At 43.1% G+C, this 27,947-nt stretch overlaps 1 protein-coding gene across 2 annotated transcripts in view; it reads right to left on the bottom strand.

The window, feature by feature from the left end:
* ENAH (ENAH actin regulator) overlaps positions 1–24,299 on the bottom strand; it is a 119,873-nt gene extending 95,574 nt beyond the window's left edge. For both annotated transcript variants that reach the window (XM_084828662.1, XM_084828663.1), the window contains exon 1: positions 23,854–24,299. In XM_084828662.1, coding sequence (XP_084684788.1) covers positions 23,854–23,858 — 5 coding nt within the window. In that variant the 5' untranslated portion in view covers positions 23,859–24,299. The remainder of the gene's footprint in view (positions 1–23,853) is intronic.
* Positions 24,300–27,947: the final 3,648 nt, after the last annotated feature.

Genomic DNA, 27,947 nt, shown 5'->3' with positions numbered 1-27,947 from the left:
CAGCATCAATTAGCCCAGAGCACCTGCTGGCTTGAACTAATCCTGACTCTTGAACTTTTCTATGAATGGACCCATATAATATGGGAATATCAAAGCAGAAGCTACGGTTGTCGAAATGTCTACATGTGTAGGATTACTTGGGACTTATTCTTGAAACTACATCTTGACTCTTGGATTTGATAGGCCCTGACCCATGTAGCATGGAGGTTCCAACGAAGTTTTCAAGGTTGAACTAAATCTCTAGAAGCCTTGTCTTGGATCGCCTGGGATGGTTTACACCAGGAATCATTCGAGCCCATTGCCTTACATTCTGAACCGTAGAGATTGCAACAGGGGAAACCAAGATGTATGGATCTCTGCCACGGTTATAATTATTAGCTTTTGAATTACATATGGAGCCTATAGCTAACTGCCATCAGATAAATGATTTCTGAAGAGTGTAATCATTAAGCTTTTACCATAGGATTTGCTACAATAAAAAGTCTCACTAATTTGAGGTGTCCTGTGTCAGAATGCCACTGTGTGTGCCTGAAGAATTGGACACAGCATACATGGTTCCTCACTTCCGCACCCACCAACTACATTTTAAAATCTCACAACCCTGTGAAGTAAGATAGGCTGTGAGTTAATGACTAACACAAGGTCACCCAGGGAGCCTTGGTTACTGGATGGCATAAAAATGAAATAAACAAACTTTGTGGCTGAGACTATTTGAACCTGGATCTTCCCAGTCCTAGTGTGTTGTGGTTATTCTACTCAGGTTAAGTCATCTACTGAATAGATGCTCTTATCTGCTTTTTCCATGAAGTAAAAACATGTTTAGATGTAGACATCTGAATAAGCAGCCTACAATGCACTTTTTTGCTTGATGAGAGAATCCAATGTTTCACCAAAAAGAGGGAGAGGGAACTGCACTAAGACCAAATTGAATTATACGTGACATTTGTGATTGCATTTCACATATAATTTTAGGGTTAACAGAGCCATATGGAGGACAATCAGGATCTTGACCACGGTGTGTCAAAAGGGAAGGTTTAATACCTTCTCTTTGTGCCACAATCCAGATGAAAATCACCCCCTGAACGCTGCTGTTTGATTAGGAAAGAAAGCTGCTATTGCATCCCCCCCCAGCTGCTATTTAGCCTTCTGAAAAATCCAGATAAGTAAAAAGCAATCACGCATTACACATCATCTAGTTTCATTCTAAGAGGCAACAAAAAAGTATTTAAATTCAGATACTGAATGAATTCCAAAAACCATGTAATTTGAGAATTGAAGTAGACATAGATTTCTGTTTGAAAGAAACTGTAACTTCATGTACAGAGACCTGTGTTGAAACTGTACAGAGGCCAGCCCTAGGATGTGTGCAGAGTGGATTGTAAGGGAAGTATGTAATTCTAGAGTCAGCTGAAAGATTCTTTAACATACCAACAAAGACTCAAAGGTACAACCTCCTATGTTGGTAGTATTGTGATTACAATAATGCACCTCAGCTTAAGGACTATTCTTCCACCTCCTCAGGACTGAAACAAATCATGCCTACTTGGATTACTACGAACAGACATGGTACAATTCAAGATGAATCTTTGTTCCAAGGTAAGAGAAAATGTAGTTTTAGGGCGCATGCAGCTCTCTGAAACACACTGACATACAAGTTTTAAATTATTCCACAGTGTCCCTAACATTTATCTTTTAACCTAGTTTATATTTCATGTATCTGTAGACAGCAGCATAGAACACGAAGTGCATCTTCCAAAAATAGTGGGAAAACTGCTACATCCTTTTCTTAGTACCATTACGAAATCTCCACCTAAAAATGGGAAAGAACTACTGCCTAAAATAAAGCTGGCATTAAAGATCAAAGCAAGTTTATTAAAGGCAGACTAGTATTGCCCTGTGATCTTCCAGACAAATGTAGAATGTAATTAAAAGGTAGCACAGTTGCTTTATTCTCCCCCCACCCAAGTTTCTTTTACAAAGTTTATCATGTATTAACATGCAAGTATTTCAAAGAAAGTAGTAAAGAAAATGGGAGAGTGAAAAAAGTGGGCAGGTGAGATATTGCCTAACGTACCTTGCCCCTTCATGTTTCTCTGTTCCATTTACCTTACCTGTAACACTAAAAAAGACAAGAAAAAAAGAACTGCAAAGGTCAGAGTACTGAACTTCTTGCTCAAATTCATTGTATCAGACCATCTCAAACAGACACTTATGCAGACAACCAACATCCTCTTAGCTGCCAGAAGGTCCCATACATACTTCAGAAGCTTTTTAAATAATTTAGATTAAAAGTTTTTTCTTTAAGATAATCCTACCAAAGTCATGGTTGCTTCAAAATAAATAGCCTGTCGGTCATGGACTGCAGCCTAATGGCTCAACATTAAAAAAACTAAGATCATGGCATCTGGCCCCATCACTTCCTGGCATATGGAAGGGGAAGAAATGGAAGCAGTGACAGATTTTACTTTCTTGGGCTCCAAGATCACTGCAGATGGTGACTGTAGCCATGAAATTAAAAGACGTTTGCTCCTTCGGTGGAAAGCTATGGCAAACCTAGAAAGCATAGTAAGAAGCAGAGACATCACCTTGCCGACAAAGGTCCGCATAATCAAAGCTATGGTTTTCCCAGTAGTAATGTATGGCTGTGAGAGCTGGACTATAAGGAAGGCTGAGTGCCGAAGAACTGATGCTTTCGAACTGTGGTGCTGGAGAAGACTCTTACGAGTCCCCTGGACTGCAAGGAGGTCAAATCAATCCATCCTAAAGGAAATCAACCCTGAGTGCTCATTGGAAGGACAGATACTGAAACTGAAGCTCAAATATTTTGGCCACCTAATGTGAAGAGAAAACTCTCTGGAAAAGACCCTGATGCTGGGAAAGATTGAAGGCAAAAGAAGGAGGGGATGGCAGAGGATGAGATGGCTAGATAGCATCACCGATGCATGAATATGAACTTCAGCACGCTCCGGGAGAGAGCGGAGGACAGGAAGGCCTGGCGTGCTATGGTCCATGGGGTCATGAAGAGTCAGACACGACTTAACAACCGAACAACAACAAAGCCTGGCATAAAGTTAGAAAGTTACAAAAACGAAACTAACAAAGTTAACAGTTTTGTACTTCTGAAGTTGTGATCAAACAATAAAAGGAACTTTGTCTTAAAAGCTGTTATATTTTTAACTTTGCTTTCACTTTCTCACAGAGCAGCTACTATTATAATCTTCCTTGTGATATAAATCACAGAATAAGTTGAGTATTCTTGATGTTGATACTGTTACATGGGGAGAGAACATACTCAGGATAACATAATCAGGTTAAGAGACAACATATAGGCATGGTTTGCACATCACAACCCAGGGTTTTTTCTCTGACAAGCCAGAGAGAATTGGCTTGTTGGAGGAAAGACAAGCCAGAGTTTCTGGTTTGAACATCAAGACAAACAACCCAGGGACGGAGCATTTAACCATTAAAGAACACTAGGTTGTAGTGATGTACAAACTGGGCCATAATAACCTCCCTCCTACCACCCAAGAAGTTCTTATAGAATCACACCCATCTCCCAGCTCTGAACTGTCACTTGAATTCTCGCAAGACTGTTACGAACCAGCTCCTATGAGAACCATCCCAGGTTGTTCCTCCAAAAATGCACCATCTGCCTTGCTTCTTCTGGATGCCTGCTTCCAGAGGTTGTAACTGGGCTTATTTGAATCGTATGCACAAGGAGGAGTGCAGGACAACTGATTTCAGGTGAGGCATGGGGCACTATTCTAGATGGAGGTGACTTGGCAGTAGTGGTGTATGATCCCTTCACAAAACATATGTTCTACTAGAAAGTAAACACCTGTCACATTAACCAACATGCCTCTATGTCCCAAAGCCCACCATGCAACCCACTCTGTGTTCCTGCTAAGGGAGAATCAGAATGCATGCCATGATTCCCCAAGAGCAAAGAAAAGGTGCAGTATTGGTTGCAACCAATCTCGGGGAAGCTTTTCTGATACAGGTCTTAGGACGAAGGCCTCCTATTGCAGCCTCCTGCATATCCTTATAATGCTTCTTAAGGATGTTCCTGAAGGCCAGGGGACTTTCAGGGGATAATAAACTGCCAAGGAGGGGGCAGAAAAGCCGTATTCCACCCTATTCCATGAGCAGAACGCCATTCATAGTTGTTAAGATTCAACTCATATTCTAGGATACAAGCAACATTATTTTTGGTCTGGCTAGAAACCTGATTAGATGTTTATGGCTTGGAGAATAAAAATTAGCTATGCCAGTGTTTCTATGCAGTCAGAATTATAGCATCTATCTTAAAAGAACTAAGGTTTCAACAGTTATCTAGAAAGAATAAAATACATGGAGCAAACAATAAGTTGTTCATAAGTAACAATGCTGCAATGCAACAGGAATCTACTGTAGGGAAGCAGCAAGCCTTTGCCAAATTAGTTTTTTTGAAAAACGTCCACTCAAGCAGTAAAAGATACGCGTTTCCTTAGGTAGAGCTTTAAAACCCAAGTCTTGATAAAGGCTGCAGTTGATCTGAGCAGCTGTTTACATGCTGCCAGAACTCCCTACTCAGACTGATCTTTGACCGTGCCCCAAATTACCAACTTTTCAGTGTCTTCAGAGACTGTGCCCTACCCACCTGAAGCTTGCCCCAACTGGAAATCATTCTAAGGAATAACTATACTACAGACATAGAATATGCATGGGTATGGGCATAACATTTTCAGAAGTTTTCAAGCCACAAATGGCTTAAAAAAATATGGAAATTTGGGTAACTTGAAATATATGCAATAATTCTCTTCAGATCAAAAGTTCAGGTAGTATCCAATAGAAGCTGTACATGCACGACCAGCCCTGCTGGTCCCGGTCGGTGTGTGCCAAGCCTCAGCAACCCAGGAACGCGCACAGCTGCAATATAGTGCTTCTGGGGGAAAGCCCCGACACGAACAAAAACACTTGTTTCTGGAAATGGTTTGACCTCCCCCTTCCATAAATGAGCATTTTCACCCATGTTGGAACTTCCCCCTGGAAGCACTACATCGGGGCCAAGTGCAGACCAGGGCTGGCAGGGCTGGGCATGTGCAGACCAGGGCCCGGCCACACATACATCACCCCTTTGGATACTGCCCTTCCTTTACTACTTTAAGAACATAAAATGCATCATGTATAGTGTAATCCTATGCATGCCAACTCAGAAATAATTTCCACTGAATCTAATGACGCTTGCTCTTGGGTAAGCATGTAAAGGAGTAGAATATAAATTTGTATTGTTTTAAATTAACACCAGGGAGATCTAGTATGTTATAGTGGTTAGAACACTGGAGTGGGACTCAGAAGATCTAGATTCTAGTCCCCACACGGTCATGAAGTTCACTGGCTGACTTTAGGCCAGTCACTGACTCTCAGTCTAACCTACTTCACAGGGTTGTTGTTGTGAGGCTAAAATGGATAGGAGGAGGACTGCGTAAGCCGCCTTGGGTTCCTTGCATGAAGAAAAAAGGTAGGTGTAAACATAATAATAATGTTATAAAAATACTAAAGTATAACTATCTTAGTACTATTCAAACAGTTACAAAGACATCCAATATTAGAAAGAGAAAAAGAGAGAGCACACAGCAAGCTAGCTACTATGATCATCCTAATTTTTGCAAGTTAGGGAAACAGGGAAAGTTAAGTTGAAAATAGAAACCAACAGCATTGTAACAAAAGTTAAATTTTTATTATCTGGACTTAAAAACAGCCCCTTTTCCATATTGCCAGGATTATGCAGAGATAGAACAAACAATACAAAGACTTGCAACACCTGACAGTGGGACCAGTCTTGACATGCCAAAAACCACAATCCCACCTTACCATTGTTTCAACTCTGGGAAAAAAAAACCCTAGTCCTACCTCCAGCCTTGATCACAGCATTAAGAACTATCAGTAAATCTGAGTATCAAGCTAAATGTCCTAACACTGGGCAGTATCCAACGGGGCATTTACGCCCCTGCCGATTCTTTTCCGGCCTGCCGATTCTTTTCTGGTCTGCCAATTCTTTTGCGCAAGCAGTGGGTTCTGCTGATACATTGCACAAGCCGCCCCCACCATTTACACAAGGGAGATTTAGCACTTCGGGGGGGAGGCTCGAAATGAGCAGAAACGCTTGTTTCTGGAAGGGGGCAGATCAGTGGCAGTCCCTTATGCGAGCTCCACTAACCTGCCTCCTTCCAGTAATGAGCATTTCTGCTAATTTCAGGTTGATCCATAAGCACTAAATCACCATTGCACAATCAATGGGGGCTGCATGCGCAATGCAATCAGCGGGGCCAGAAGTGCCCCACTGGATTGTGCCCACTGAATTCTTCAGTAGTGTATCATCAGCATGCTCTGCCTCCCTCCCAATCCCTTTCCTTGTGTCTCCTGTCTCTTTAGATTGAGAGCCTGAAGGCAGGGACTGTCTTGTTGATTTTCTAAGCCACTCTGGGAATCTTTTGACTGAAGAGCAGGATATAGATGCTTTGAATAAATAAATGAAGTACCACAGAGCGGTGGGCAAAGTTAAGACACATGAAATTTGTATCAGGCCATTTGAACGATTATTATATATTACAAATGCTACCATCTCAACCCTTTCTCTAATCAGAATCAGTTTCTGAAACATCAGTAACTTCTAATTTTGAACTTTCATTTTTATTCAGTGCGTTTGAGAAAATATACTTGTATATTGTTCTCAGATCTTGGTACCTTATTCTGCCTCACCTTCCCCTTGCCTTGTCTGTTTGGCCTGCATACCTAGAATCAACTCAGCGCTAGCTTCTTGATGTTTACATGCAACCACACTGCATGAAGAAGGTATTAGTATGTACTGCTGTCTTGCTTACTGCCTGTTGCTGTGAAGGTCAGTTCTACAAAGACACGTGGTCTTCCCACATGAGTTTTCTCAGTAACCATAGTCGCAAACCCAAATACCAAATAGGTTTGCACTTTGGCTTTTGTGCGAAGGTTGATGTACTAGGAGGATCAGTACAAAAATACTATCTAGACTAGCGGCAATCAGAGAAGCAGCACAGTTGACTTTTGGCTTACAAATGCTGGCTTTTTTGCATGCCAGTCACCTACAAAAGCACTACAGTAACTGGAAAAGGGCAGGCTCATGTTTGGAAGCCCCTTTAAAGTCCCTCCTTGAATCCATAAGGAGATACTGCATAGACCCCCAAGCATGACAGCAACAGTTTTGCTATGACTTCCTTGCTATATGGCTTTTGTAGAATGTGAAAGACTACTCTCAATCATAAGGAAACGTGGGGGGGGGGTTTGCGATCTTTTTGATTTTGGGGGAAAGATAGAAAAAAATAAAACATAAAATTGGAAACAATTAAAAAATTTAAAAATGAATATGAAATGTTTTAATAAACAGGTTTTTATATATGATGTGTTGCCCGTTACTCCCGCTAAATTAAAAATATTTATTTCTAATAAATATATAAGATTGTTTTGTCTGCTTCAGATACCTCCATATTCTTCAGTATGTGAAAGCAAGTGGTTCATGTTTGGAAATATACACACCAAATGAAGATCCAAGTTTACATGCAAAGGAGAAAGTTGCTTTAGTTTGTATAAACCTTCAGTTCTGATGCATGGAGGCTGCAGACTAAAAAGAAAACCCAGAGAAAAAGTGAACTGGGACCCACCAGAGAGAAGAGGAGGGCAGAGCAATGTAAGCTACTTGAGTCAACAAGCTTCACAGACTGCATAAGCAAGGTGGTGCTAAAGGAAACATGGATCCTGCCCACCTCCCAGAAGGCTACAGATTCAAGACTCCTTGGTGCCAGAGATTCTAACTATGTTATGGTACAACAGCTAGATGTGTTACCAAATTGGTACAATAATTATTCTTATTACTCTGCAAAAAAAATGCAATAGAACTCTGCTATTTACAGTATTGAGCAGAAGCCTAAATTTGGTGATTTATGTAAATGCAGTATTGCCTGCCTAGAATAATCTTAAATGGGATCTAGGCCCAGGCATTTCACAGCATTGAAATATAATCTGGAAATTAATCTCTGTGGATTCCTCTGCTATGGGTAACAGCATTAGTGGAGAGAAAGATTTAAGATGGGTATGCGTCTATATATGCGCAATACGGTGAGATTGTAGGCCACCATACTTGCAGTATTTTTCAGGTCAGATATTTACAGTGCAATCCTATGCATATTTACTTAGAACTAAGTTTCACCAAATTCTATAGTACTTCATCTCAAGTATGCATATGATCTTAGTAAATATGATTTCAAAAATGGAAAACTGGGAACTTGCCAACTATAGTCTGAGAAGTTGGTAACAGATTATTGTAGTTCTCAGAGACTATTGTCCAACATTACAGAAAAAATGAAAATCTATTTGGCCCCAGAAGCCTGCATTATCTTGTTGTGTCAATATAAATCAAACCATGAGAATTTATGTATTGTTGGTATCTGACTGCATACAGATTATATAAAATGGAATCTAAGACCTGCCAGGGTGTTGCAACCAAAAGTGTTATTTCTAATGTATTGAGTGGCAAGAAATGATCTGCAACAAAATGCTGTTCTTTGGAGTGCTCCTGTTCAGGGTTCAAGCCAACCAGTCATGCCCTCTTCCAGGATACTCCGCTGCATCTTCATCTCCCAACGACACCCATCCCAGTCAGTGTTTGGAGAACTGGTGAAAATCACCTCCCCACCACATTCATTTCATTAGCAGGATCCTCCACTGTATTGAAGGTGCTTCCATTAATAGGACGCTGCTGGATGCAACCAGGGCCTGTCCTCCCATGACATTGGGGAGGCACCCGCACCAGGCAGTAGAGTGGGAGGAGCGGAAAATTGCGCCACTACTTCTGTCCCTGCTAGGGGGGGCAGTGGGGGGTGCTCTCCCACTGTTGGCATTTGCCACAACAAAAGAGCAGGCAGCAGGGTTCTCTGGAGCAGCTAACTGCCCTCTTGTTTCCCTCATTGCCTCCTTACTTTTGCTGCCACCATGACAGCTCTTGTAAGGCCTGAGTGAACTCTTGTGAAAACACAACAACCATTTGGTGTAGCTCTCCATAGGGTCGACGCAGAGGCAAACATATTGGGGGAGGGGACACGATGGGGAAGGGCATGTGAACAGGAAGGCGGTGGTGGTAGGAAGGGGCGCAATGCAGCAGTGTGTGTTTTCTCCTACTTAAGGCAGCAAGTGACCTTGCACCAGGGCTGGATGCAATCCAATACGTTCACCTATTCCAAGAAGAAAAAATTCAATATCCTCCCAAGAAATCATGCGCTTGTACTTGAATATTTTCATTTCCAAGCACAACTTTTAAATGCTGTTTAAGTTCCTTTACTCCAAATCAACAAATAGATCAAATAAAGTGGTCACCATGGAGAAAACCACCAGAAGCAAGCCCTCCGATGACCTCAGTGACCGGGCAGGTTGGTAAAAAAGAAGGCACTTTCTCAGGTATCCTGGTCCCAAATTGTTTAGAGCTTTGTACACTAGTACTGATACCTTAAACCTGGCCCAGTAGCGAATAGGCAGCCAGTGCAGTTCCCTCAACAGGGTGACATGCTGAAAAGGGGCAGCTCCCGACAACAGCCGACCTGCTGCATTCTGCAATAGCTCCAGCTTCTGGACCAGCCTCAAAAGAGCAGCCCCACATAGAGCGTGCTGCAGTAATCCAGTCTTAAGGTTACTAGTGCCTGTACCACTGTGGCCAAGCTATCCCTGTCCAGGAGAGGCCGTAGCTGGCGAATCAGCCGAATCTGGTAAAGGACACTCCAAGCCGCAGCGGCCACTTGGCTGTCCAGCGAGAGTGATGGATCTAGGAGTACCCCCAAACTATAAACCTGATCGTTCAGAGTGAGTGCAACTCCATCCAGAACAGGCAATGCACCTATCTCCCAGACTCAGGAACCACTCACCCACAGGGCTTCCGTCTTGCCAGGATTCAGCTTCAGTTTATTGGACCTCATCCAGCCCATTACTGAGTTTAGACACTGATCCAGGACTTGCACAGCCTCTCCTGATTCAGATGTCATGGGGAGATAGAGCTGTGTGTCATCAGCATACTGATGACATTTAGCTCCAAATCCCCTAATGACCACTCCCAGCGGCTTCATATAGATGTTAAACAACATTGGGGACAAGACAGTGCCCTGTGGCACCAATGTTACTCTCTGAAATCGGCCCCGTAGGTAGGACTGGAACCAGTGTAACACAGTGACTCCGATACCCATCCCACAGAGTCAATCCAGGAGGATACCATCATCAATGGTATCAAAAGCCACTGAGAGATCAAGCAGAATTAACAAGTTGCACTCCCCCACCCCTCTCTCAATAAAGGTCAGCCATCAGGGTGACCAAGGCTGATTCAGTCCCATAACCAGATCGAAACCCAGACTGGAATGGGTCTATATAATCAGTATCCTCCAGCAGTGCCTGTAGTTACTCCACCACAACCCTCTCAAGTACCTTCCCTAAGAAAGGGGTATTTGCAACTCGGAGGGAGTTCTCTAATACTGTTGGATCCAGAGTGGACTTCTTCAGGAGTGGCCAGGCTACTGCCTCCTTAAGGACAGCAGGGACCACCCCTTCCCGCAGGGAAGCATTTATCACTCCCTGAACCCACCCAATCATACCTTCTCAACTAGCTTTTATTAGCCAAGAGAGGAAGGGAAATACCTTGAAGTCAGTAATGGTGACATCTGTCATATTAGAAGTTTGCTAACGCGATTTCACCTTCAGAGATTAAACTAACCTCAAAACAATTTCCAGAGGGGTAGCCATATTAGTTTGTTGCAGGAAAAATTAAGAGCCTTATGGCACCTTAAAGACAAATGAATTTATTACGGCATATGCTTTCCTGGCCTGGAGTCCATTTCATCAGATCTCCTGCAGCTTGAATCGGGATATATATATATATATATATATTTATCACACTACATGTGTTAATAACTTACCAATGCCAAGATGTTTGTGTTACCAGCAACTGTTGTGTGAATAGCCACTGTTAATAATGTAATTGTCAGTCTGTACTTTTTGCATTTCATTTCCCTCTGACTTCACTATTTTCTCCCCCACCCCACCCACAAAAACCATGTGTATATGTATGTATAGTGCTCAGGATAACACTTCATACATCTGATAAAAGTGGACTCCAGGCCATAAAAGATTATGCCAGGGGTGGGGAAACCAATTAGGGGAGCCGGATGACCTCCCACTCAGCCCTCTGCAGGCCGGATGACATGAAAGGGCATGGCCCCACCCTCTGATGTCATTTGGTTCCCTGCCACATCAGGTCGATCATTTATTTATTATTTATTTATTTATTTATTATTGCACTTATATCCCGCCTTTTTTCCTCTTGCAAGGAACCCAAGGCGGCTTCCTCCTCCTCTCCATTTTATCCTCACAACAACCCTGTGAGGTAGGTTGGGCTGAGAATGTGTGACTGGCCCAAAGTCACCCAGTGAGCTTCCCTGGCCGAGTGGGGACTGGAACCCGGATCTCCCAGCCCAACACTCTTGCCACTACACCACACTGGCTCTCCTATATATATGATAATCCTATATATGTCTCCTCAGAAATAAGTTCCACTGAATTCAATGTAGCCTACTCCCAGGTAATTGAGTATAGGATTGCACCCTTAGCATGAGAATACATGAAGATGCAAACTGGACAATTCTGTCTTCTCTTTTTTGTTTCCAGTATCGTTCCTTTCTGCATCATTTTGTCTGGGCCTAGCCTTGCCCTCACAAAAAACAAAGTAGCAAACAAAAGGCCCATGACGGTGTTTGATAGTTACTTGGTGGAAACATTCAATTTAAATTTTTTAAAATCCAACCTTTTGGATTTTTTAAAGCATCAATTTGTATCCATCCTGCCATATTATCTGTCTTAACTAACCCCTCTGCCTTGCTTGGCCCAACTCCACCACCCCATAAGCACAGAACAACAATCCTCTCTAAGCTGTGTCTTTTAACATGAGACTTCAGGCAGAGAAACTGAAACCCTAGGACTTTCAAGAAGCAAGAGCCAATAGGCAGGCAATTACTAACAAACACCATCATTTTTTAATTTTTATTTTTACTACTGAGGGCAAGAATCCCTTAGAAGAAATGGAGTAGCACTCATAGTCAACAAAAGGGTGGGAAAAGCAGTACTGGGGTACAATCTCAAAAACGACAGAATGATCTCAGTACGAATCCAAGGCAAACCATTCAACATCACAGTAATCCAAGTCTATGCCCCAACCACTGAGGCCAAAGAAGCTGAGGTTGATCAGTTCTATGAAGACCTACAACACCTTCTAGAACTAACACCAAAAAAAGATGTTCTCTTCATCATAGGGGATTGGAATGCTAAAGTAGGAAGTCAAGAAATCACCAGGATAACAGGCAAGCATGGCTTTGGTGTACAAAATGAAGCAGGACAAAGGCCAATAGTTTTTTGCGAAGAGAACACGCTGATTATAGCAAACGCACTTTTCCAACAGCACAAGAGATGACTCTACACATGGACATCACCAGATGGTCAATATCGAAATCAGATTGATTATGTCCTTTGCAGCCAAAGATGGAGAAGCTCTATACAGTCAGTAAAAACAAGACCTGGAGCTGACTGTGGCTCAGATCATGAGCTGTTTCTTGTTGCAAAATTTCGGCTTAAAGAACGTAGGGAAAAACACTCAACAGCGGCCACAAGACTGGAAAAAGGTCAGTTTACATTCCAATTCGAAAGAGTGTTCAAACTACCACACAATAGCGCTCATTTCACATGCCAGCAAGGTTATGCTCAAAATCCTACAAGCTAGGCTTCAGCAGCATGTGAACCGAGAACTACCGGAAGTACAAGCTGGGTTACGAAGAGGCAGAAGAACTAGAGATCAAATCGCCAACATTCGCTGGATCATGGAGAAAGCAAGAGAATTCCAGAAAAACGTCTATTTCTGCTTCATTGACTACGCTAAAGCCTTTGATTGTGTGGGTCACAACAAACTGTGGCAAATTCTTAAAGAGATGGGGGTACCAGACCACCTTACCTGTCTCCTGAGAAACCTGTACGAGGGTCAAGAAGCAACAGTAAGAACCGGACATGGAACAACCGACTAGTTCAAAATTGGGAAAGGAGTACGACAAGGCTGTATACTGTCACCCTGCTTATTTAATTTATATGCAGAGTACATCATGAGAAACGCCGGGTTGGATGAATCAGAGGTCGGAATTAAGATTGCCGGGAGAATTATCAACAACCTCAGATACACAGACGATACCACCCTAATGGCAGAAAGTGAAGAGGATCTAAAGAGCCTCTTGTTGAGGGTGAAAGTGGAGAGTGCAAAAGCTGGTTTGAAACCCAACATTAAAAAAACTAAGATCATGGCATCTGGCCCCATCACTTCCTGGCATATGGAAGGGGAAGAAATGGAAGCAGTGACAGATTTTACTTTCTTGGGCTCCAAGATCACTGCAGATGGTGACTGTAGCCATGAAATTAAAAGACGCTTGCTCCTTCGGTGGAAAGCTATGGCAAACCTAGACAGCATAGTAAGAAGCAGAGACATCACCTTGCCGACAAAGGTCCGCATAATCAAAGCTATGGTTTTCCCAGTAGTAATGTATGGCTGTGAGAGCTGGACTATAAGGAAGGCTGAGTGCCGAAGAACTGATGCTTTCGAACTGTGGTGCTGGAGAAGACTCTTACGAGTCCCCTGGACTGCAAGGAGGTCAAATCAGTCCATCCTAAAGGAAATCAACCCTGAGTGCTCATTGGAAGGACAGATACTGAAACTGAAGCTCAAATATTTTGGCCACCTAATGCGAAGAGAAAACTCTCTGGAAAAGACCCTGATGCTGGGAAAGATTGAAGGCAAAAGAAGGAGGGGATGGCAGAGGATGAGATGGCTAGATAGCACCACCGATGCATGAATATGAACTTCAGCACGCTCCAGGAGAGAGCGGAGGACAGGAAGGCCTGCCATACTATGGTCCATGGGGTCACAAAGAGTCGGACACGACTTAACGACTGAACAACAAACTTCATTTTTATGAGAGTGTAAGTATACGTTTAGCATGTTTATGAGATTTAATTGTAGCAATGTTATTTTTAAGTTAGCAAGAAAATTAATATTTTATTTATGATGCTTTTTTAAAAAAATTAAAAATTGACTTAAATTAAAAAGTTTTTTTTTAAGTTTTTATTTACCCTGATAAAATGCACAATCCTATGGTACCTGGGAAAGTGTCCCAGCGACATAGAAATTTTCAAATTCCCCCTCCTGAAGCCATAGACACTGCTACGACTTTGGGAGGAGGACTTCACAATCCAATCCCTCCCCCCACCCCTCCCTCACATAGCCGCCGCAGAAAGAACTGCAGCTCCCACTTTCTGTGGTTGTAAAAGCAACTTCAGATGACCTCGTAGAGGTCAAAAGGGGCGTGTTCTGGGAGGGAAGAGACTGGGATTTTCTGAATCCTATTGTTCTCTCCAGCCCTGACCCCATCAGTGCAGCTCCTCTAGACAGGTTAAGAGGCCCACCTAGAGCAAAAAAGTTTTTTAAAAGGAGGTTGGAGAGGTGAAAATAGCCTGTCACTCCTCCCACCAGCAGCAGCCTGGCATGGAATAGGAAACTTGGAAGCCTCAGAGATTGGGTAGGGTTGAGCCCTTGGGGGGGGGGGTCCTGCTTTTCCCCAAAACCCTTGTTTTTTTCTGAAAAACTGACCCATTTTGGATTATGAAATATTTTCTTTTAGAAAGATGAATAAAATCTTTAAGACAAGGTGTTCACATATTGCTATCCAGCCTTTACTCCCCACAAACAACTTCTAAAACTATGTAATTGGAAGACTTTTATAGGAAGAAACATGTGAAATATCCAGAAATTTTGAAACCATAAGGGGCAATAAATTGTTAATCCTCTCTGTAAGATTCCCAGCATAACTATTTTCTCCTATTCCTTTCAAAATTATTGATCTAATGTATCTTTTACTGATAGCCATTTAGGGATGATCCAAGTCATGCCCAGTTTTGCAACATGTGACTAGAGTCACCATATCACAATATGTGATGAAAAACTGCATTCTTGACAGTTTGGGTTTCATTCTATAGAGTCCTGTGTTTCTGGGATTGTTCTGGTTAGATGCTGTAGCAGTCAATAAAAGCCTACATGTGAGAGAAACACTGCCACCATATTGATGGAACATCCTGTGCATATCCCACCTACATTTCTTTATTTTTAAAAAATAATTCACTGTGAGTTTTTAATAAAGTTCCCACTTAGATCTCACCATTTGGGAATGCTGCCTTAGCTATAAAAACTTTAGCCATTGCCACCAAGATAAATCCTTTATATCTAAAAGAAACTCAATAGCCTGTTTCCTATGGCCCAGGCCTTTCCTATGGTGTACACCTTGAAATAACCTTTCAAAATGAACAAAAATTAAGATGTTTGTTAAGGGGAATTATTTACAAATGAAAATAAAATGTCACTCTTCAAACAGTAGGTGGAGATTTGTTAATGTTTCTTACATCAAATATGCTGGGTTACCATTCCTAATAGCTATTCCTTTGGACCAGATTTCCCTAAACATCACTCCAACCAATTCCTCACAAACAGGAACAGATACTGTACACCAGTTTTTTCTTCCTTCGACTCTTCCTGTTTCTTCTGGCTTCTAGGATAATTTAGATATTTCAAGGACTTCTTGAAGATGTTCCCTATTGTCAGACAGAAAATAGGAATCTAAAATTTATCATGTATAACTTGGTTTGCTCAAAAAATTATCATGTTTGGTATATTAAATTTCAAAGAATAGTTCATTCAGACAATTACAGATTTACTGAGTTCACTTTTAAATGTTTTTAATTTTAATGCCTTTATGAGCAAATATGTTATCCATAATACATTTTATGTTCCTAAAATAATGAAGTGACATTCCATCTCTAAAAAGCACTAAAAAAACAGTACTGCATATTTTTCAATTTTACCCCCAAATTTTTCATTTTTTCTGGTTTCAAAATTTCCAGAAACGTTTACATCTCTACCCATCTACTACACACTGATTTTCCCTCCTCTGAAGCAGCATTACTAGTCTCCTCTACAATTCCATTTCAAGGCAGTTTTGGAAATATTGCAAGAAGGTACTTAGAGACCAGAACCTTAACATTGGAGCTGTGTTTTGTTTTAAGAAATCCTATCTGCATTACAAAAGAACTTGACAACATGCCCTGTACTCTCCCCGTAAATATAATGCATTCAAAAAATTAAGCAGAGATTTTTAAAGAAATAAATTTTTAAAAAACAGTCAGGCTATGGTTAATGTAGATTACAGTAGATATCAAAATGGATATCCAAGATGGTTATAAGACTCTTACCCTCAGGAGCCTTTGCCTATTTGCCAGTTAACAGAATATTAATATTTTTATTACTACAGCTAGTTGCCTTCAGGGTGGGCTGATTAAAAGTGCACTGATTTTAATCACTGAGTTTAAACCATGATAATCATCCCACCCTCCAAAAAGAAATTTAAATAGCCAATTTAAATCACGTTTCCCACCCTGCAATTCATGTATTTCCTGAACAAGAGTGATTACTAATCAGTTGCTTGCTGTAATAGTTAAGAATGTTGGTTTGCAACTAAGCGCGCAATCCTATGGCCGCTAGTCAGCGGCTAGACGGCCCTAGGATAGGTTGGTTCCTGGGACCTGACCTCAGAGCCTGTGCTCAGAGGTCAGTTCCCGGAGAACTGACCCCCACCCCTTCTTGCACTGCCTCAGATGCAGTGCGGATCAGCTCTGCGCTCATAAGAGCAGCGTGGAGTAGCAAAAACAGGGTGTTCCCAGGGGTGTTCCCGGAGGCAGGCCAGGGCAGGGAAGTTGGAAATCTGGTATGACACATCATGTGTGTTGTCCAGCCACCGCTTCCCACACTCCAGGGTCCCGCAGCTAGACAGCCAAAATCGGCTGTCTAGCTGCAAAAGCAGGGCTGGGGGAGGAAGGAGGGGATCTGCTCCTCACCACTCCTCCCACCCTGCACTGGATAGGTGGTTGCCCCTGGGGTCGGAGGCAACTGTGGATCTTGATAGGATTGCTCCCTAAATAAAGTATTTATACCAGAGAGTAATCCCTCCAAAATCAGTCCATATGCTTTTTGTACTACAGAGTTATATCTTTTTAGGGACAGAGGGGGGAGCAATTGTGAATTTATCAGGTTTTTGTTTGGCTACTCAAATATATATTTGAGGTTTATACTCTGCTCTCCAATAAAATTCCCAGGGCAATAAAATTCCCAAGGACACGAACCAAGATTGCCTAGGTGAAGACAAGGGTCACAATCCTGTACAGAATTAGGCATGATAGATTGTCGACCAAGTGCATGGAACGTTGCAGAAGCAAGAAGGATGATTGAGCAAAGCTGATTGCCATGTCATGGAGAAACACTTCCACCCAAAAGTTCATGGCCTTTCATGGTCTTGAACACTGTTTTCAGCATCTTTCCCCCTTGCCCACTGTCCTTCAACATATGTGCACATGCATGCAGACACCTTTAAAAAACATTCATTTTTGCATAGCTTCAGAGCAGCAAGACTAGGCTTGATGATTCAGTCTGTGCTATTACCTGAATACTGCTGTAGAACACATGCTATGGCTCAATCCAGATTTCACACAAAACCATGGTTTGTGCTAAATGCAGTTCAGAAAACAAAGTATGGTTTGAGTTAGGTATCAAATAATTACACTAACCATGGCTTAGAGTTGCTTGCCTGCTTTTTCGGTCCTCATCTCCATGCTACAGCAGTATTGGGAAGTAGTAGAATGGCCCTAACTATAATTTATCAATTCAAACATTATGCTTAAACCACTGTCAGCATGGCCTCTTCAAGCCACGTTTTCAGATTCTAGTATGCTGGCCCATTGCAAACTACAGTTCATCAATTCAATCATACTACATGTTTAGTTAAACTTCATTAACCATGGTTTGGCCTTATGTCTGACCCGAGCCCCAGGCTTGGCCTCAAGGTCTACAAGTTCTGGCTGCCAGCCCAAATTGCAGTCACCAGGTTATTGCCCCTATCCCTCCCACAGGAGCAGCCAAGGAAGCTCCTTTGCCTCCCCCTTTCCCCCCCACCCGTTTCCTGCTTGAAAGGGTGATGCAGAGCAAGAGAGCTTTAACCATTGCTATGTGGAGATGCCCAATGCCTCTATGGAGCAGCAAAGGAAGCTCTCCTCCCGCCTCCCTTTCCTGCTTCAGAACAGGAAAGGGGGGGGGGGTTGCAAATCTGTCTCTGCATGATGGAGATGCTCTGGCTACCTCAGCCATGCAGTCACCAAAACAACCCCCAATCCTGCTTTCTAAGCTTGGAGCTGGGGAAGATGAGGGGATCATTAGGAAATTGCTGGATGATCCCTGCCCAACTTTGTAGCTTCAAGCTTCAGAAGAACACATGTTATTCATAATGCTCACTAGAGGATGGTAGCCCAGTCGCCATAGCAATGAAAATTGTCAGAGCTTGGTTCAGACATCACTCCACTACGTCTGAACTAACAAACTATAATTTCTGTTCGCCTGGGAACCAGAACTGGAAACCACAGTTTGATCCTGGGGGTAATTCATGTAGTGATAAAACCATGGTTTGATTTTGTATCTGACAGAGCCGATGTCAACCTGACAAAAGCTTGAATTTGCAGTTTCAGTCATGTAACATAAAAGTAACATACTCTCCTAAAAAGGTGGGACAAATGTTCATTGGTAAAAGGTTTTTCATGTAGAAAATCTCAATTCAATATACATCATCTTAACTTAAAAGGATCTCAGAAAGCTTGGCTGAAAAAGACATCTTCCTCAGGCTTTGTACAACCACTGTGAGGCAAAGAAGGCAGTACCCCGCGGGATAGGTGGACTAAACTGTTGCCTAGACAAGTATTCTTATCCTACACATATCACTGGCTACCGAATGGCAGACTTTTTGCTTTTGAAAGGTGTGAAGGTACTCTTTCCCTGGAAACTGAAGAATACCTAAGTGGAGAGCTATTGCTGAAAATGGCATGGGCACAGAGACATTCATATTTAATACACCGGACAGGTTATGTACAAAGCCATTTCAGGACTCACGGGTCAAACATTTTGACTACAATTGTGTCCAAGAGATGCAAGTCTGCACTGGCTTCACACATGGCTAACCATTCACCCCATCATTAGTATGGGAAAACAGAGAGAACATCCTTGCCTTTAACACAACATCCTTGTTCATTAACAACCAGCTTGAGCTATTATGTAGACAGCATGACAATCCCAAACGAGGAGTTGAAAAATAGTCCCAACGGTTAGTAATATTAACTGACATTTCCCTAAGCTGAGTTACTACTTGCTTTACTCCATATGAGATAACTACAGATCACAGATACAATGTTCCCAATGAATTACATGTTCTATTGGTTTGTTTGGTTGCCACTATCTAACAGGGACTTTTTTTACTTTTTCACATCCTAGGCCTCATTAAGCCTTGATGACAATGTATGAACACACATGCAAGGTGTATATGTAAAATACCATGGGACTTTTAGCATGTTGATGTCTTAAGCAGAATATCAGATTGTTCTAGAGTAACTGAAGAGACAGGTTTGAAGTAATAATCCCGGGAAACTGAGATTTTTACATTCAGAATATGTATATTCTAAAGGTTTAATTTCAAAAGGCTTAATGTTCAAATGCTGGTTTAATTTACAATGTTCAACTCAAACTAATCATTTTCTATTTCTGAAATATCATGTACTAAGATAGTATCAAAAGCAATTTATCTGATTACATATTTACATATTAGCAAAAAAATTGTAATTTCCATTTTCCATTTAGCATACAGAAAACATTTCATATTGGTTGAACACATATGCAGGGAATTGAATATTTAAAAAGTGATGTCAGAAATGCTATGTAAGTAGTAGACAGTAGCGCTCTTTATCATCTCAAAAGAAACATAGGAAAACTTAAAGTTCTTCACCCATAAAGGTTCCACAATACTGCAATGGAGTATTACACAAGAAAATCCTACCCTGATTTTATGGAAGTAGCAATATAGTGTCTAGTTAGGAAAAAGGTAAAACACCTTGTTAGTTTCAGAAAGCAATTGTGACTCAACATGAACAGTTTTAGCAGCTTTAGTTTTAAGATGCTTCAATTGGCAAAGCTATGAAAACCCCTGGCTGTGTATTCCTATTTCTGGATGTCCCCATTATAAAGTACATTCAAGCACCGCAACTTAATGAACCCAAGCACAAAAGAAGCAATACAGAGGCTCTGTAACCAGGTTTGGTGATGAAATGCTTTTTTATGATGGAAATGTTCATCTTCTGTACAGCCTCAGAGCTGCCTAAATTCAAAGCTTAATGAAATTTATAAAATCTAGATTACAAAAAGACACTACAAGATTAAATTGGTACTACCAATCTTCCAGCCTGTGCAGAAGTTCACAAATAGCTACAGCACTTCTTCACTAAGGTCACTAAAACCAAGAAAGCAGCCATTCATACAGACTGGTCTACAAATACTTCAGATGTGACATAAATATGTTATCCCATTTCTTTGTGGCACCTGTTCCTATTCAGAAGCCTCGAGTATTGAGAGGTATTGAATATCACCAACATTAGACATAGTCATTATGAGAGGCAGCAACAATAACTGTTCCTAAGGAACAGAATTTAAAATACCAGTGATATATCATCTGCATTATCTAGCTCCTTGTTTGTGTATATTCATATTTGGATCAACGCCACTCAGGAGATTCATGCTTTACCACACAGAAAGATAAGGAGTCCACCCAACACATCACACAATTTAAAATTCAGTAAGGAAGTGGGGGGGAGCGATATCAAATAATCACACTCCCTAGCCCACATGTCTGGCCCACTTGCATGTATGTCTACAGCAATCTAACAAGAGGCAACTGGGAAGTACATAGCATCTCCTGCCTTCCCTCCACTTGCTCAGGATCGTAAACAAGCAATAGGGAAGTAAAGAGAGGTTATGTGTATTCTTCTTGCATTTGCTTGCTGCCTTCACAAACTTATCATACCAAAGCAATGTGAAGAGAATGAGAAATAGGAATCCTCTTGTCCTGGTTTTCATGGTGCCTTGCAGTCCTAACAGAGAACAACCAAAGTGGCTACATAACACACTTGCATTGAATAAGAGGATAGAAGTGGAAATTCTGTGAATTCACAACACTAGTTTAATACGATCATATAATCACAAAGTGCATGTTGTCACAAAAACTAACAGAATCAGTGTTTTAACAGATATTCTTATTCTGTTATATATGAACTCATTATATCATGAAAAAATGAAATTTAACTTAACATTACAAGACAGTATTTTTTCCTGTCAAGTAGGAAAAGTGGCACATGTGATTACAAACCTATTATATCACCAATCCATTATGAACCAGCAATACTACTTAAAGCTACAACTTAGACTTCAGCCATTAGAGTAGTAGAGTTTTGTCGGGACTAGGATAAACTTAAGAATAACTTAACCAATAGATTGAATACCTGGGGTTTTAAAAGATATATATTTTAAATTACAACAAACTAGCCTCCTTCCTTGACATGTAATTGTTTAGCTACACCTTTCACACCAATTAGTAACCTTGAAACTGGTTAAAAAAAGAATCGACATCCTATTAACAGATCAAAGCTTAACAAAACAAAGTACAACGTACTAAAGAAGTATGCAGAGTAGAATAGCTGATTGATAAATCAAGAGATGCCCATTTGGTACTAATGTGATAACTTCTGAAGTTATGTTTGCCACAAATACAGCTTACTTCAATGAGCTGACATATGTTTAAATACATGGTAGCCTGTCAACACCAGCGCTGGAACACGTTAATACATTTTTGTCATGTGTTCAACTCATTATAAAGCCATACCCTACAATCCCCTTTTAAAGGGGATTCAGTGTCCACACAATGACATATGCACAAGCAATACAAGCTCCTAAAACAATTTTTGTAGCATCTAGGCATAGGCACATACAGTACTAGAAAGGAAATGGAAGATTTCAGGCACACTTCTATGTACTTTGTCAAACTATGTAATCCCAAATAGACTGACTGAAATGTGTTTAATATCAAACATATAAAGACATCTGTTCAATTCCAGTTAGACCATACAAATATCTGATATTTTCCAACTAATATAGGGATAGCTAGTTTCTTCAAGATACAAAGGACTTGGAAAATGTATTTATATACCCACACACAGAACAGCCAATGGATAACGACTATAAACAGAATCAGAGATGTTGTAAACAGACAAAGTAAGAATCATGTGAAGTAACTGAACACCTTGTGGATACAAACTTCAAAGATTGCACAACTTCCCACTGGAAAACATATTCTTCTGAAAAAAAGTTTAGTAAAAAAAAGTACTTAAATTCCTGGTTAAGTTACTTTACATTTTGTCTCTCTAAAAGCAGTGGAGGGCCATATCATGTGAATCTTATTGTATTACATTCTAAAGAGCTTGGCAACTGTTGGTCATTAATCTTTAACACAAAGGAAATTCAAATACAATGCAAGTATTTGGGGGGAGGGTAATTTAGTCCCAACCCCCATAGTTTAACTTAAAAGGACAGACTTCCCCAGAGCCTGGTGAAGAGTCTACTAAGTCCCATTTCTAAATATTGCGGCAAAGCAGAGAGGTGGTTACTGAATGCAAAATACAGAAATACAAAAAACACTTTCCAAATGAAAGGAACCCCTCAAGGGTTAGCTATGGAGGGGAAGGAGGATACCTGTTTCAGTACTGACATGAAAACACAAAACCCCTTTTAAAATCCTAAATATAAATACATATTCCTTGTTGCTGAGGTGTTATGTGCCTGTGTGTGATTTTCTCCTATTTATCGATTACACAAAGGAAAACCCAGCAGGGGCTGCTGCAATGCAACACGCACCGGTCAGAGAGAGAGAGAGAAGCGCTTTTCACTTCTCCGCCTTGAATTCTGTAGCGGTGGCTAACACCTAGGTGATTCCATGTCTTGTTTCAAACGCGAATAAAGGACATTGAAAATAGCCTGGCCTGTCCCGTCCTCTTCCTTCTTGCTCCGAACGTGCTCCCCCCCACCCCCAAATTATGCTGACTTTCACCCCTCTAAAAGAAGTGGTCTCACCTCTCCCCCCTCCCCCTCTGCGCAACCCCAAAACCTCTTCCCCAACCCCTGTTTGCAACAAAAGCTTTACACGCCAGATGAGCCATTAGTTTCCCTATGGACACACCATCAGCGCAATCCCTTTTCTTTTCCCCTACCGGCAAACACACACACACACACACACCCCAACTTCCCCCACTTTCTAGAGAAAGGAACAATGGGGGGAGTGGGGAGAAGAAAAAAGAACATCAGACTAACACAGCGGTAATTCAACGCAAGAATTCAACGCAGTGGCAGGAGGGAGGGGTGCGAAAAGGAGAGAGAAATGCGTGTCGAGGCCGTGGGGACACACACACACGACCCCCCCTCGCGTTTTTCGCCGCAGCTCTTTCCCTCCAAACCTACCGACGCTTTCCAGATCCCGCCCGCGGCTCCCCTGCTAGGGCCCCCCCTTTCCCCCACCCCGGCGGGGCTTCCCCCTCGCAGCCCTCACTTCGTTCTGACGGGGACCCTTTCCAACCCCCCCCGCGCAGAGCTCCCCCATTCTCCATTTCGAAAGCCTTTTATTCCCCCCGCCCTCCGTCTCAGCCTCCCCCCATGGACAGACGCACAGACCGCCTCAGCAAGGCCCCCTTCCCCTCCTCCATAATGGTTCCCCTCCTTCGAGGGGCGGGGGAGAAGTGAGTGTAAGAGCCGCCCGTCCTCACCTCATGTTGCTGCCCAAGGTCCGGGGGGGCGTTTTCCCCCCGCTCCCCGCTCTTCTCTCCTCAGGAGCCGGCCGGGTTGTCCTCAACAGGCGTCGAGTGGGAAAGGAAGAAGGCGGAAGGGGTGTCCCCCGCGGGCGCCAGCCGGCCAGCCAGCCAGCCAGTCCCTGCCTTGGCAACCCCTCAGACGGACTCGCCTGCCCTGCCTGCGCCCGCCGACTTGGCTGCTTGGCCCACCCCGACCACAGCGGGGAGTCGAGGGAGGGAGGGAGGGAAGAGCATAGGGGAGGGGGAGGGAGGAACAAACCGACAGTTGAGGCGCCGCGAGGCTGGCGCGAGGGAGGGAGGGAGAGAAGGAGAGAACAAGAGAAGGTGGGAGAGTCGGGAACGCGGCGGCGGCGGCGGCGAGCAACGCGCGAGCGGCTTGCTCGAGACACCGGCTCGCAGAGGGGGAAAGGAAGGGGGCGCGGCGGCAGGCAGGCAGGCAGGCACGCACGCAGGGGGACGCCAAGGGGTGGAGCGCGGAAAGCCACGCCCACTTCGCTGGTCTGCATTCCCTGTGCATTCCATGCGGGTTGTAACGGGGGGGGGGGGTAGCGTAGAGACGTGGACTCGACCAACTGGGGAGCAGGGCGGACGCCACCGCCGTGGTGAGCGCATGCTCCCTGGCGACCCCTGCTGACCGCTCGCGTGGCTCCTTCGTTGCGCACCTAGGCGTGGGCCGCGCCAGTCACCTTCCCCACCCAGACTTCTTTTGTACGCGGCGGTCGCGGCCCGCAACACGCTTACGGGCGCGGAAAGAAAAGTCCAGCCATGGTGGCTGGGGGGATGCTGGGAGTTGTAGGACTTCTCTCTCCGCCTAAACATAAATAGGCTGCAATCCGCAAGCGAAGGGACTACTCCGGAGTAAGCCGTTTTTGTGCGTCGTTATCGCACCGCTATGGACATGGCTCCCTTTAGAAAGCACATCTCTGGTCCTCTCTGCTTAGCCCTCTGCACACCTTCCCGCTTTTATTAGCAGCTGCATGCCCTGTGGGTTACTAAGGACACGTGGACTGCATATATTACTGCTCAAGCCTCTGGTTACTATTCAGTCCTTTTCTACAGCCGACCTGCCTTGAATTCTTTATGATTTTAAATGTTCTGATTGTTTCTCTGCTTACCTGCTTGTCATTCATCTTGTATTTCAGTCAGTTGGCATTAACGTTATGTTTCTGGACGAATTCTTAGCATGCTCCCTCTGTATGAATGTACAGATTGCTTCATGCTTATGATAGGATGCTGGATGATAGGCTATGCTAACACAAATACTGAACACATTTGCTTGGAAGTCTCAATTATTCAATGGAACTTAATCCAAATACGTTTATTTAAGGCGCAATCCTATGTCTGTTTAGACAGAAAAAAGGCCTACAACTCCCAAGATGCCCCAGCTAGCCTTACAGAGCCGTCCTATACATGTCTACTCAGAAGTAAGTTCCATTTACTTCAGAGGGGCTTGCTCCCAAGTAAGTGGGTATAGGACTGCAGCCTTAGGGTCACCGCTGGCAATCCACACATATGTATGAGTGTAAGCTCCACTGAGTTCAGTGGGATCTTACTTTCAAGTAAACATCCTAGATTGGGGTATATATCTGGTTGTATCCAAGTACTCTGGCTTGCTGCCTAATCCCATATCTGCCTTCTTGGAAATAACTCCAGCTGAATTCAATAGGGCTTAGTCCCAAGTAAACTCACATCATGACAGCTGTATAAAATTAGGAAAACGAGGACCAGAAAGGCGTCTTCCTTGAAGACTGGCATAAGTGTTCTAAAAGCATCAGATTATTGTGGCTGGATCACAGGCTTGACCAAAGACTAATTTTAGGCCAAGAATAAATTATAGTGTATTTCGGTTTCTTCAACTTCTCTCATGAAAAATTGGGGCCAAACCCTATCCTGATGAGATTTGCTTTGTTTGCTTTATTTCCCAACTTATACTGCATTTTCATTAAAAATAATGATGACATGTTTATTCTTCAAGTATAAGACCCTGCTGACTTCTTCTGTATTATTTCTTGCAGAGTTATTTCTCCAGCCTAAACATTTAACCATCTATAGAAATGGTGTTTTATTTTTTAGCCTTCATAAGAGCAAGGTTGAAGAGTACTAATCATTTAAGAGTAACTACACTAGAAAGAGAATACATTTCTTCTTCTATGTAAGCACTCCTTTATGGCATGCATATATGCCCCAAGTGCTCAAATGCTGTGCCGGAAAAATGGCAACAAAGAAACCAGGTAAAATAAAAAGACTCATGCACTCTTACAGCTGTACATAAGGTTAGATCTGTGCTTGATGTACATCCACAAAGCTCCCTTGATTTCAACAGAGCTATATTAGCTTGCTCTAGACAAAATCCTGGTCTTGATTTTAAAATATGGTTGATATAAGGTAGCGCATGGTGACAGAAGCAGGAGGGAGATGAATACTCTCTGACTTCCAAAGCCCTGCCAGTCAGAGCAAGCAATGAGAAGGAGCAGGGCGGGGACTGGTCTCATATTTTTACTTCTCCAGTGGATCCTTGTTTTTAATTTTCCCTGCCACCTGCACCAGCTCCAGCTTGGCTTAGGTGAGGGGCCCAATCCGTGGGCCCTCAGGGAAACAAAGGGACCTTGAATCCAGCAGTTTCATGGCCAACTTTGCCCCCTGGAATGCTCTGTTTGGAGGCCTATCACCAGTGGGAAAACTGGTGGCAGTAGATCCGCACCTTCAGAAAGTTTTGAGGGTGTACTGGGGGCTGCCCGGTGGACATCCCACACACACATACGCTGGTGGAGCTCCCTCCAGTGGATCCCGGGATTAGGATTGCACTCGGAGGAATCCTATCTGGATCTACAGTCACCTTTGAGCCTGGAGGCGACCACCTATCCAGTGCAGGGTGGGAGGAGTAGTGAGGAGTGGATCTCCTCCTCGCTTCCCCCGCCCTGCTTTCATGTCTTTACAGCCAATTTTGGCTGTCTAGCCACAGGACCTCAGAGCACGGGAAGCGGTGGCCGGACAACACAGAATGTGTCGTACCGGCATTTCCGACCTCCCCGCCCCCAGGAATGCCTCATTTTTGCTGCTCCGCACTGCTTTGATGAGTGCGGAGCGTGGGGCCAATCCGCGCTGCCTACGAGGCAGCGTGGGAGGGGGTCCATTATCCAGGAATCGACCTCAGAGCGGAGGGTCCAGGGTCGGTTCCTGGAAACTGACCTACCCCATGGCTCTCTAGCTGCTGACTAGCCGGCATAGGATTGCGCCCTAAAATAATTTTTACCAGGAATGTTTACACTATAATATATAACTGTTCGTGAGTGCATTTTGATCCCAGTTCTTGGAATAATCTTCCCCTTTATTTATTTATTTATTTCATTTCTATACCGCCCAATAGCCGAAGCTCTCTGGGCGGTTCACAAAAACTAAAACCAAACAACACACAATAAAACAATTTAAAATATATAGAACATTAAAACCACAATATAACAATACAACCACAATAAAACCTAGCAGCAGTACAGGAGTTTAAAATACAGATTTAAAACAGCAAAGATAAAAATTTAGAAAGCTAAAATGCCTGGGAAAATAAAAAGGTCTTCACCTGGCGCCGAAAGGAGTACAATGTAGGCGCCAGGCGAACCTCACTAGGGAGCTCATTCCAGAGCCGGGGTGCCACAGCAGAAAAAGCCCTCCTCCTAGTAGCCACCCGCCTCACTTCCTTTGGCAGGGGCTCATGGAGAAGGGCTGCTGATGATGATCTTAAGGTCCAGGCAGGCACATATGGGAGGAGGCGATCCTTCAGGTAACCTGGCCCCAAGCGGTTAAGGGCTTTGAATGTTAACACCAGCACTTTGAATCGGGCCCGGAAATGGACTGGCAGCCAGTGCAGCTGGAAAAGTACTGGCGTAATATGAGCTCGCAGGCCAGTCCCTGTTAACAATCTTGCTGCCCTATTTTGGACCAGCTGAAGTTTCCAGACCGTTTTCAAAGGCAGCCCCACGTATAACGCATTGCAGTAATCCAGACGAGAAGTCATCAGAGCATGGATAACTGTAGCTAGGCTATCTCTGTCCAGA

The sequence above is a fragment of the Heloderma suspectum genome, chromosome 1, assembly GCF_057233095.1.
Source record: "Heloderma suspectum isolate Gila_16-S chromosome 1, 16-S_ref, whole genome shotgun sequence".
Taxonomy (NCBI): domain Eukaryota; kingdom Metazoa; phylum Chordata; class Lepidosauria; order Squamata; family Helodermatidae; genus Heloderma; species Heloderma suspectum.
The sequence above is the reverse complement of the archived record's forward strand: the minus strand, read 5'-3'. Positions and strand labels throughout refer to the sequence as shown.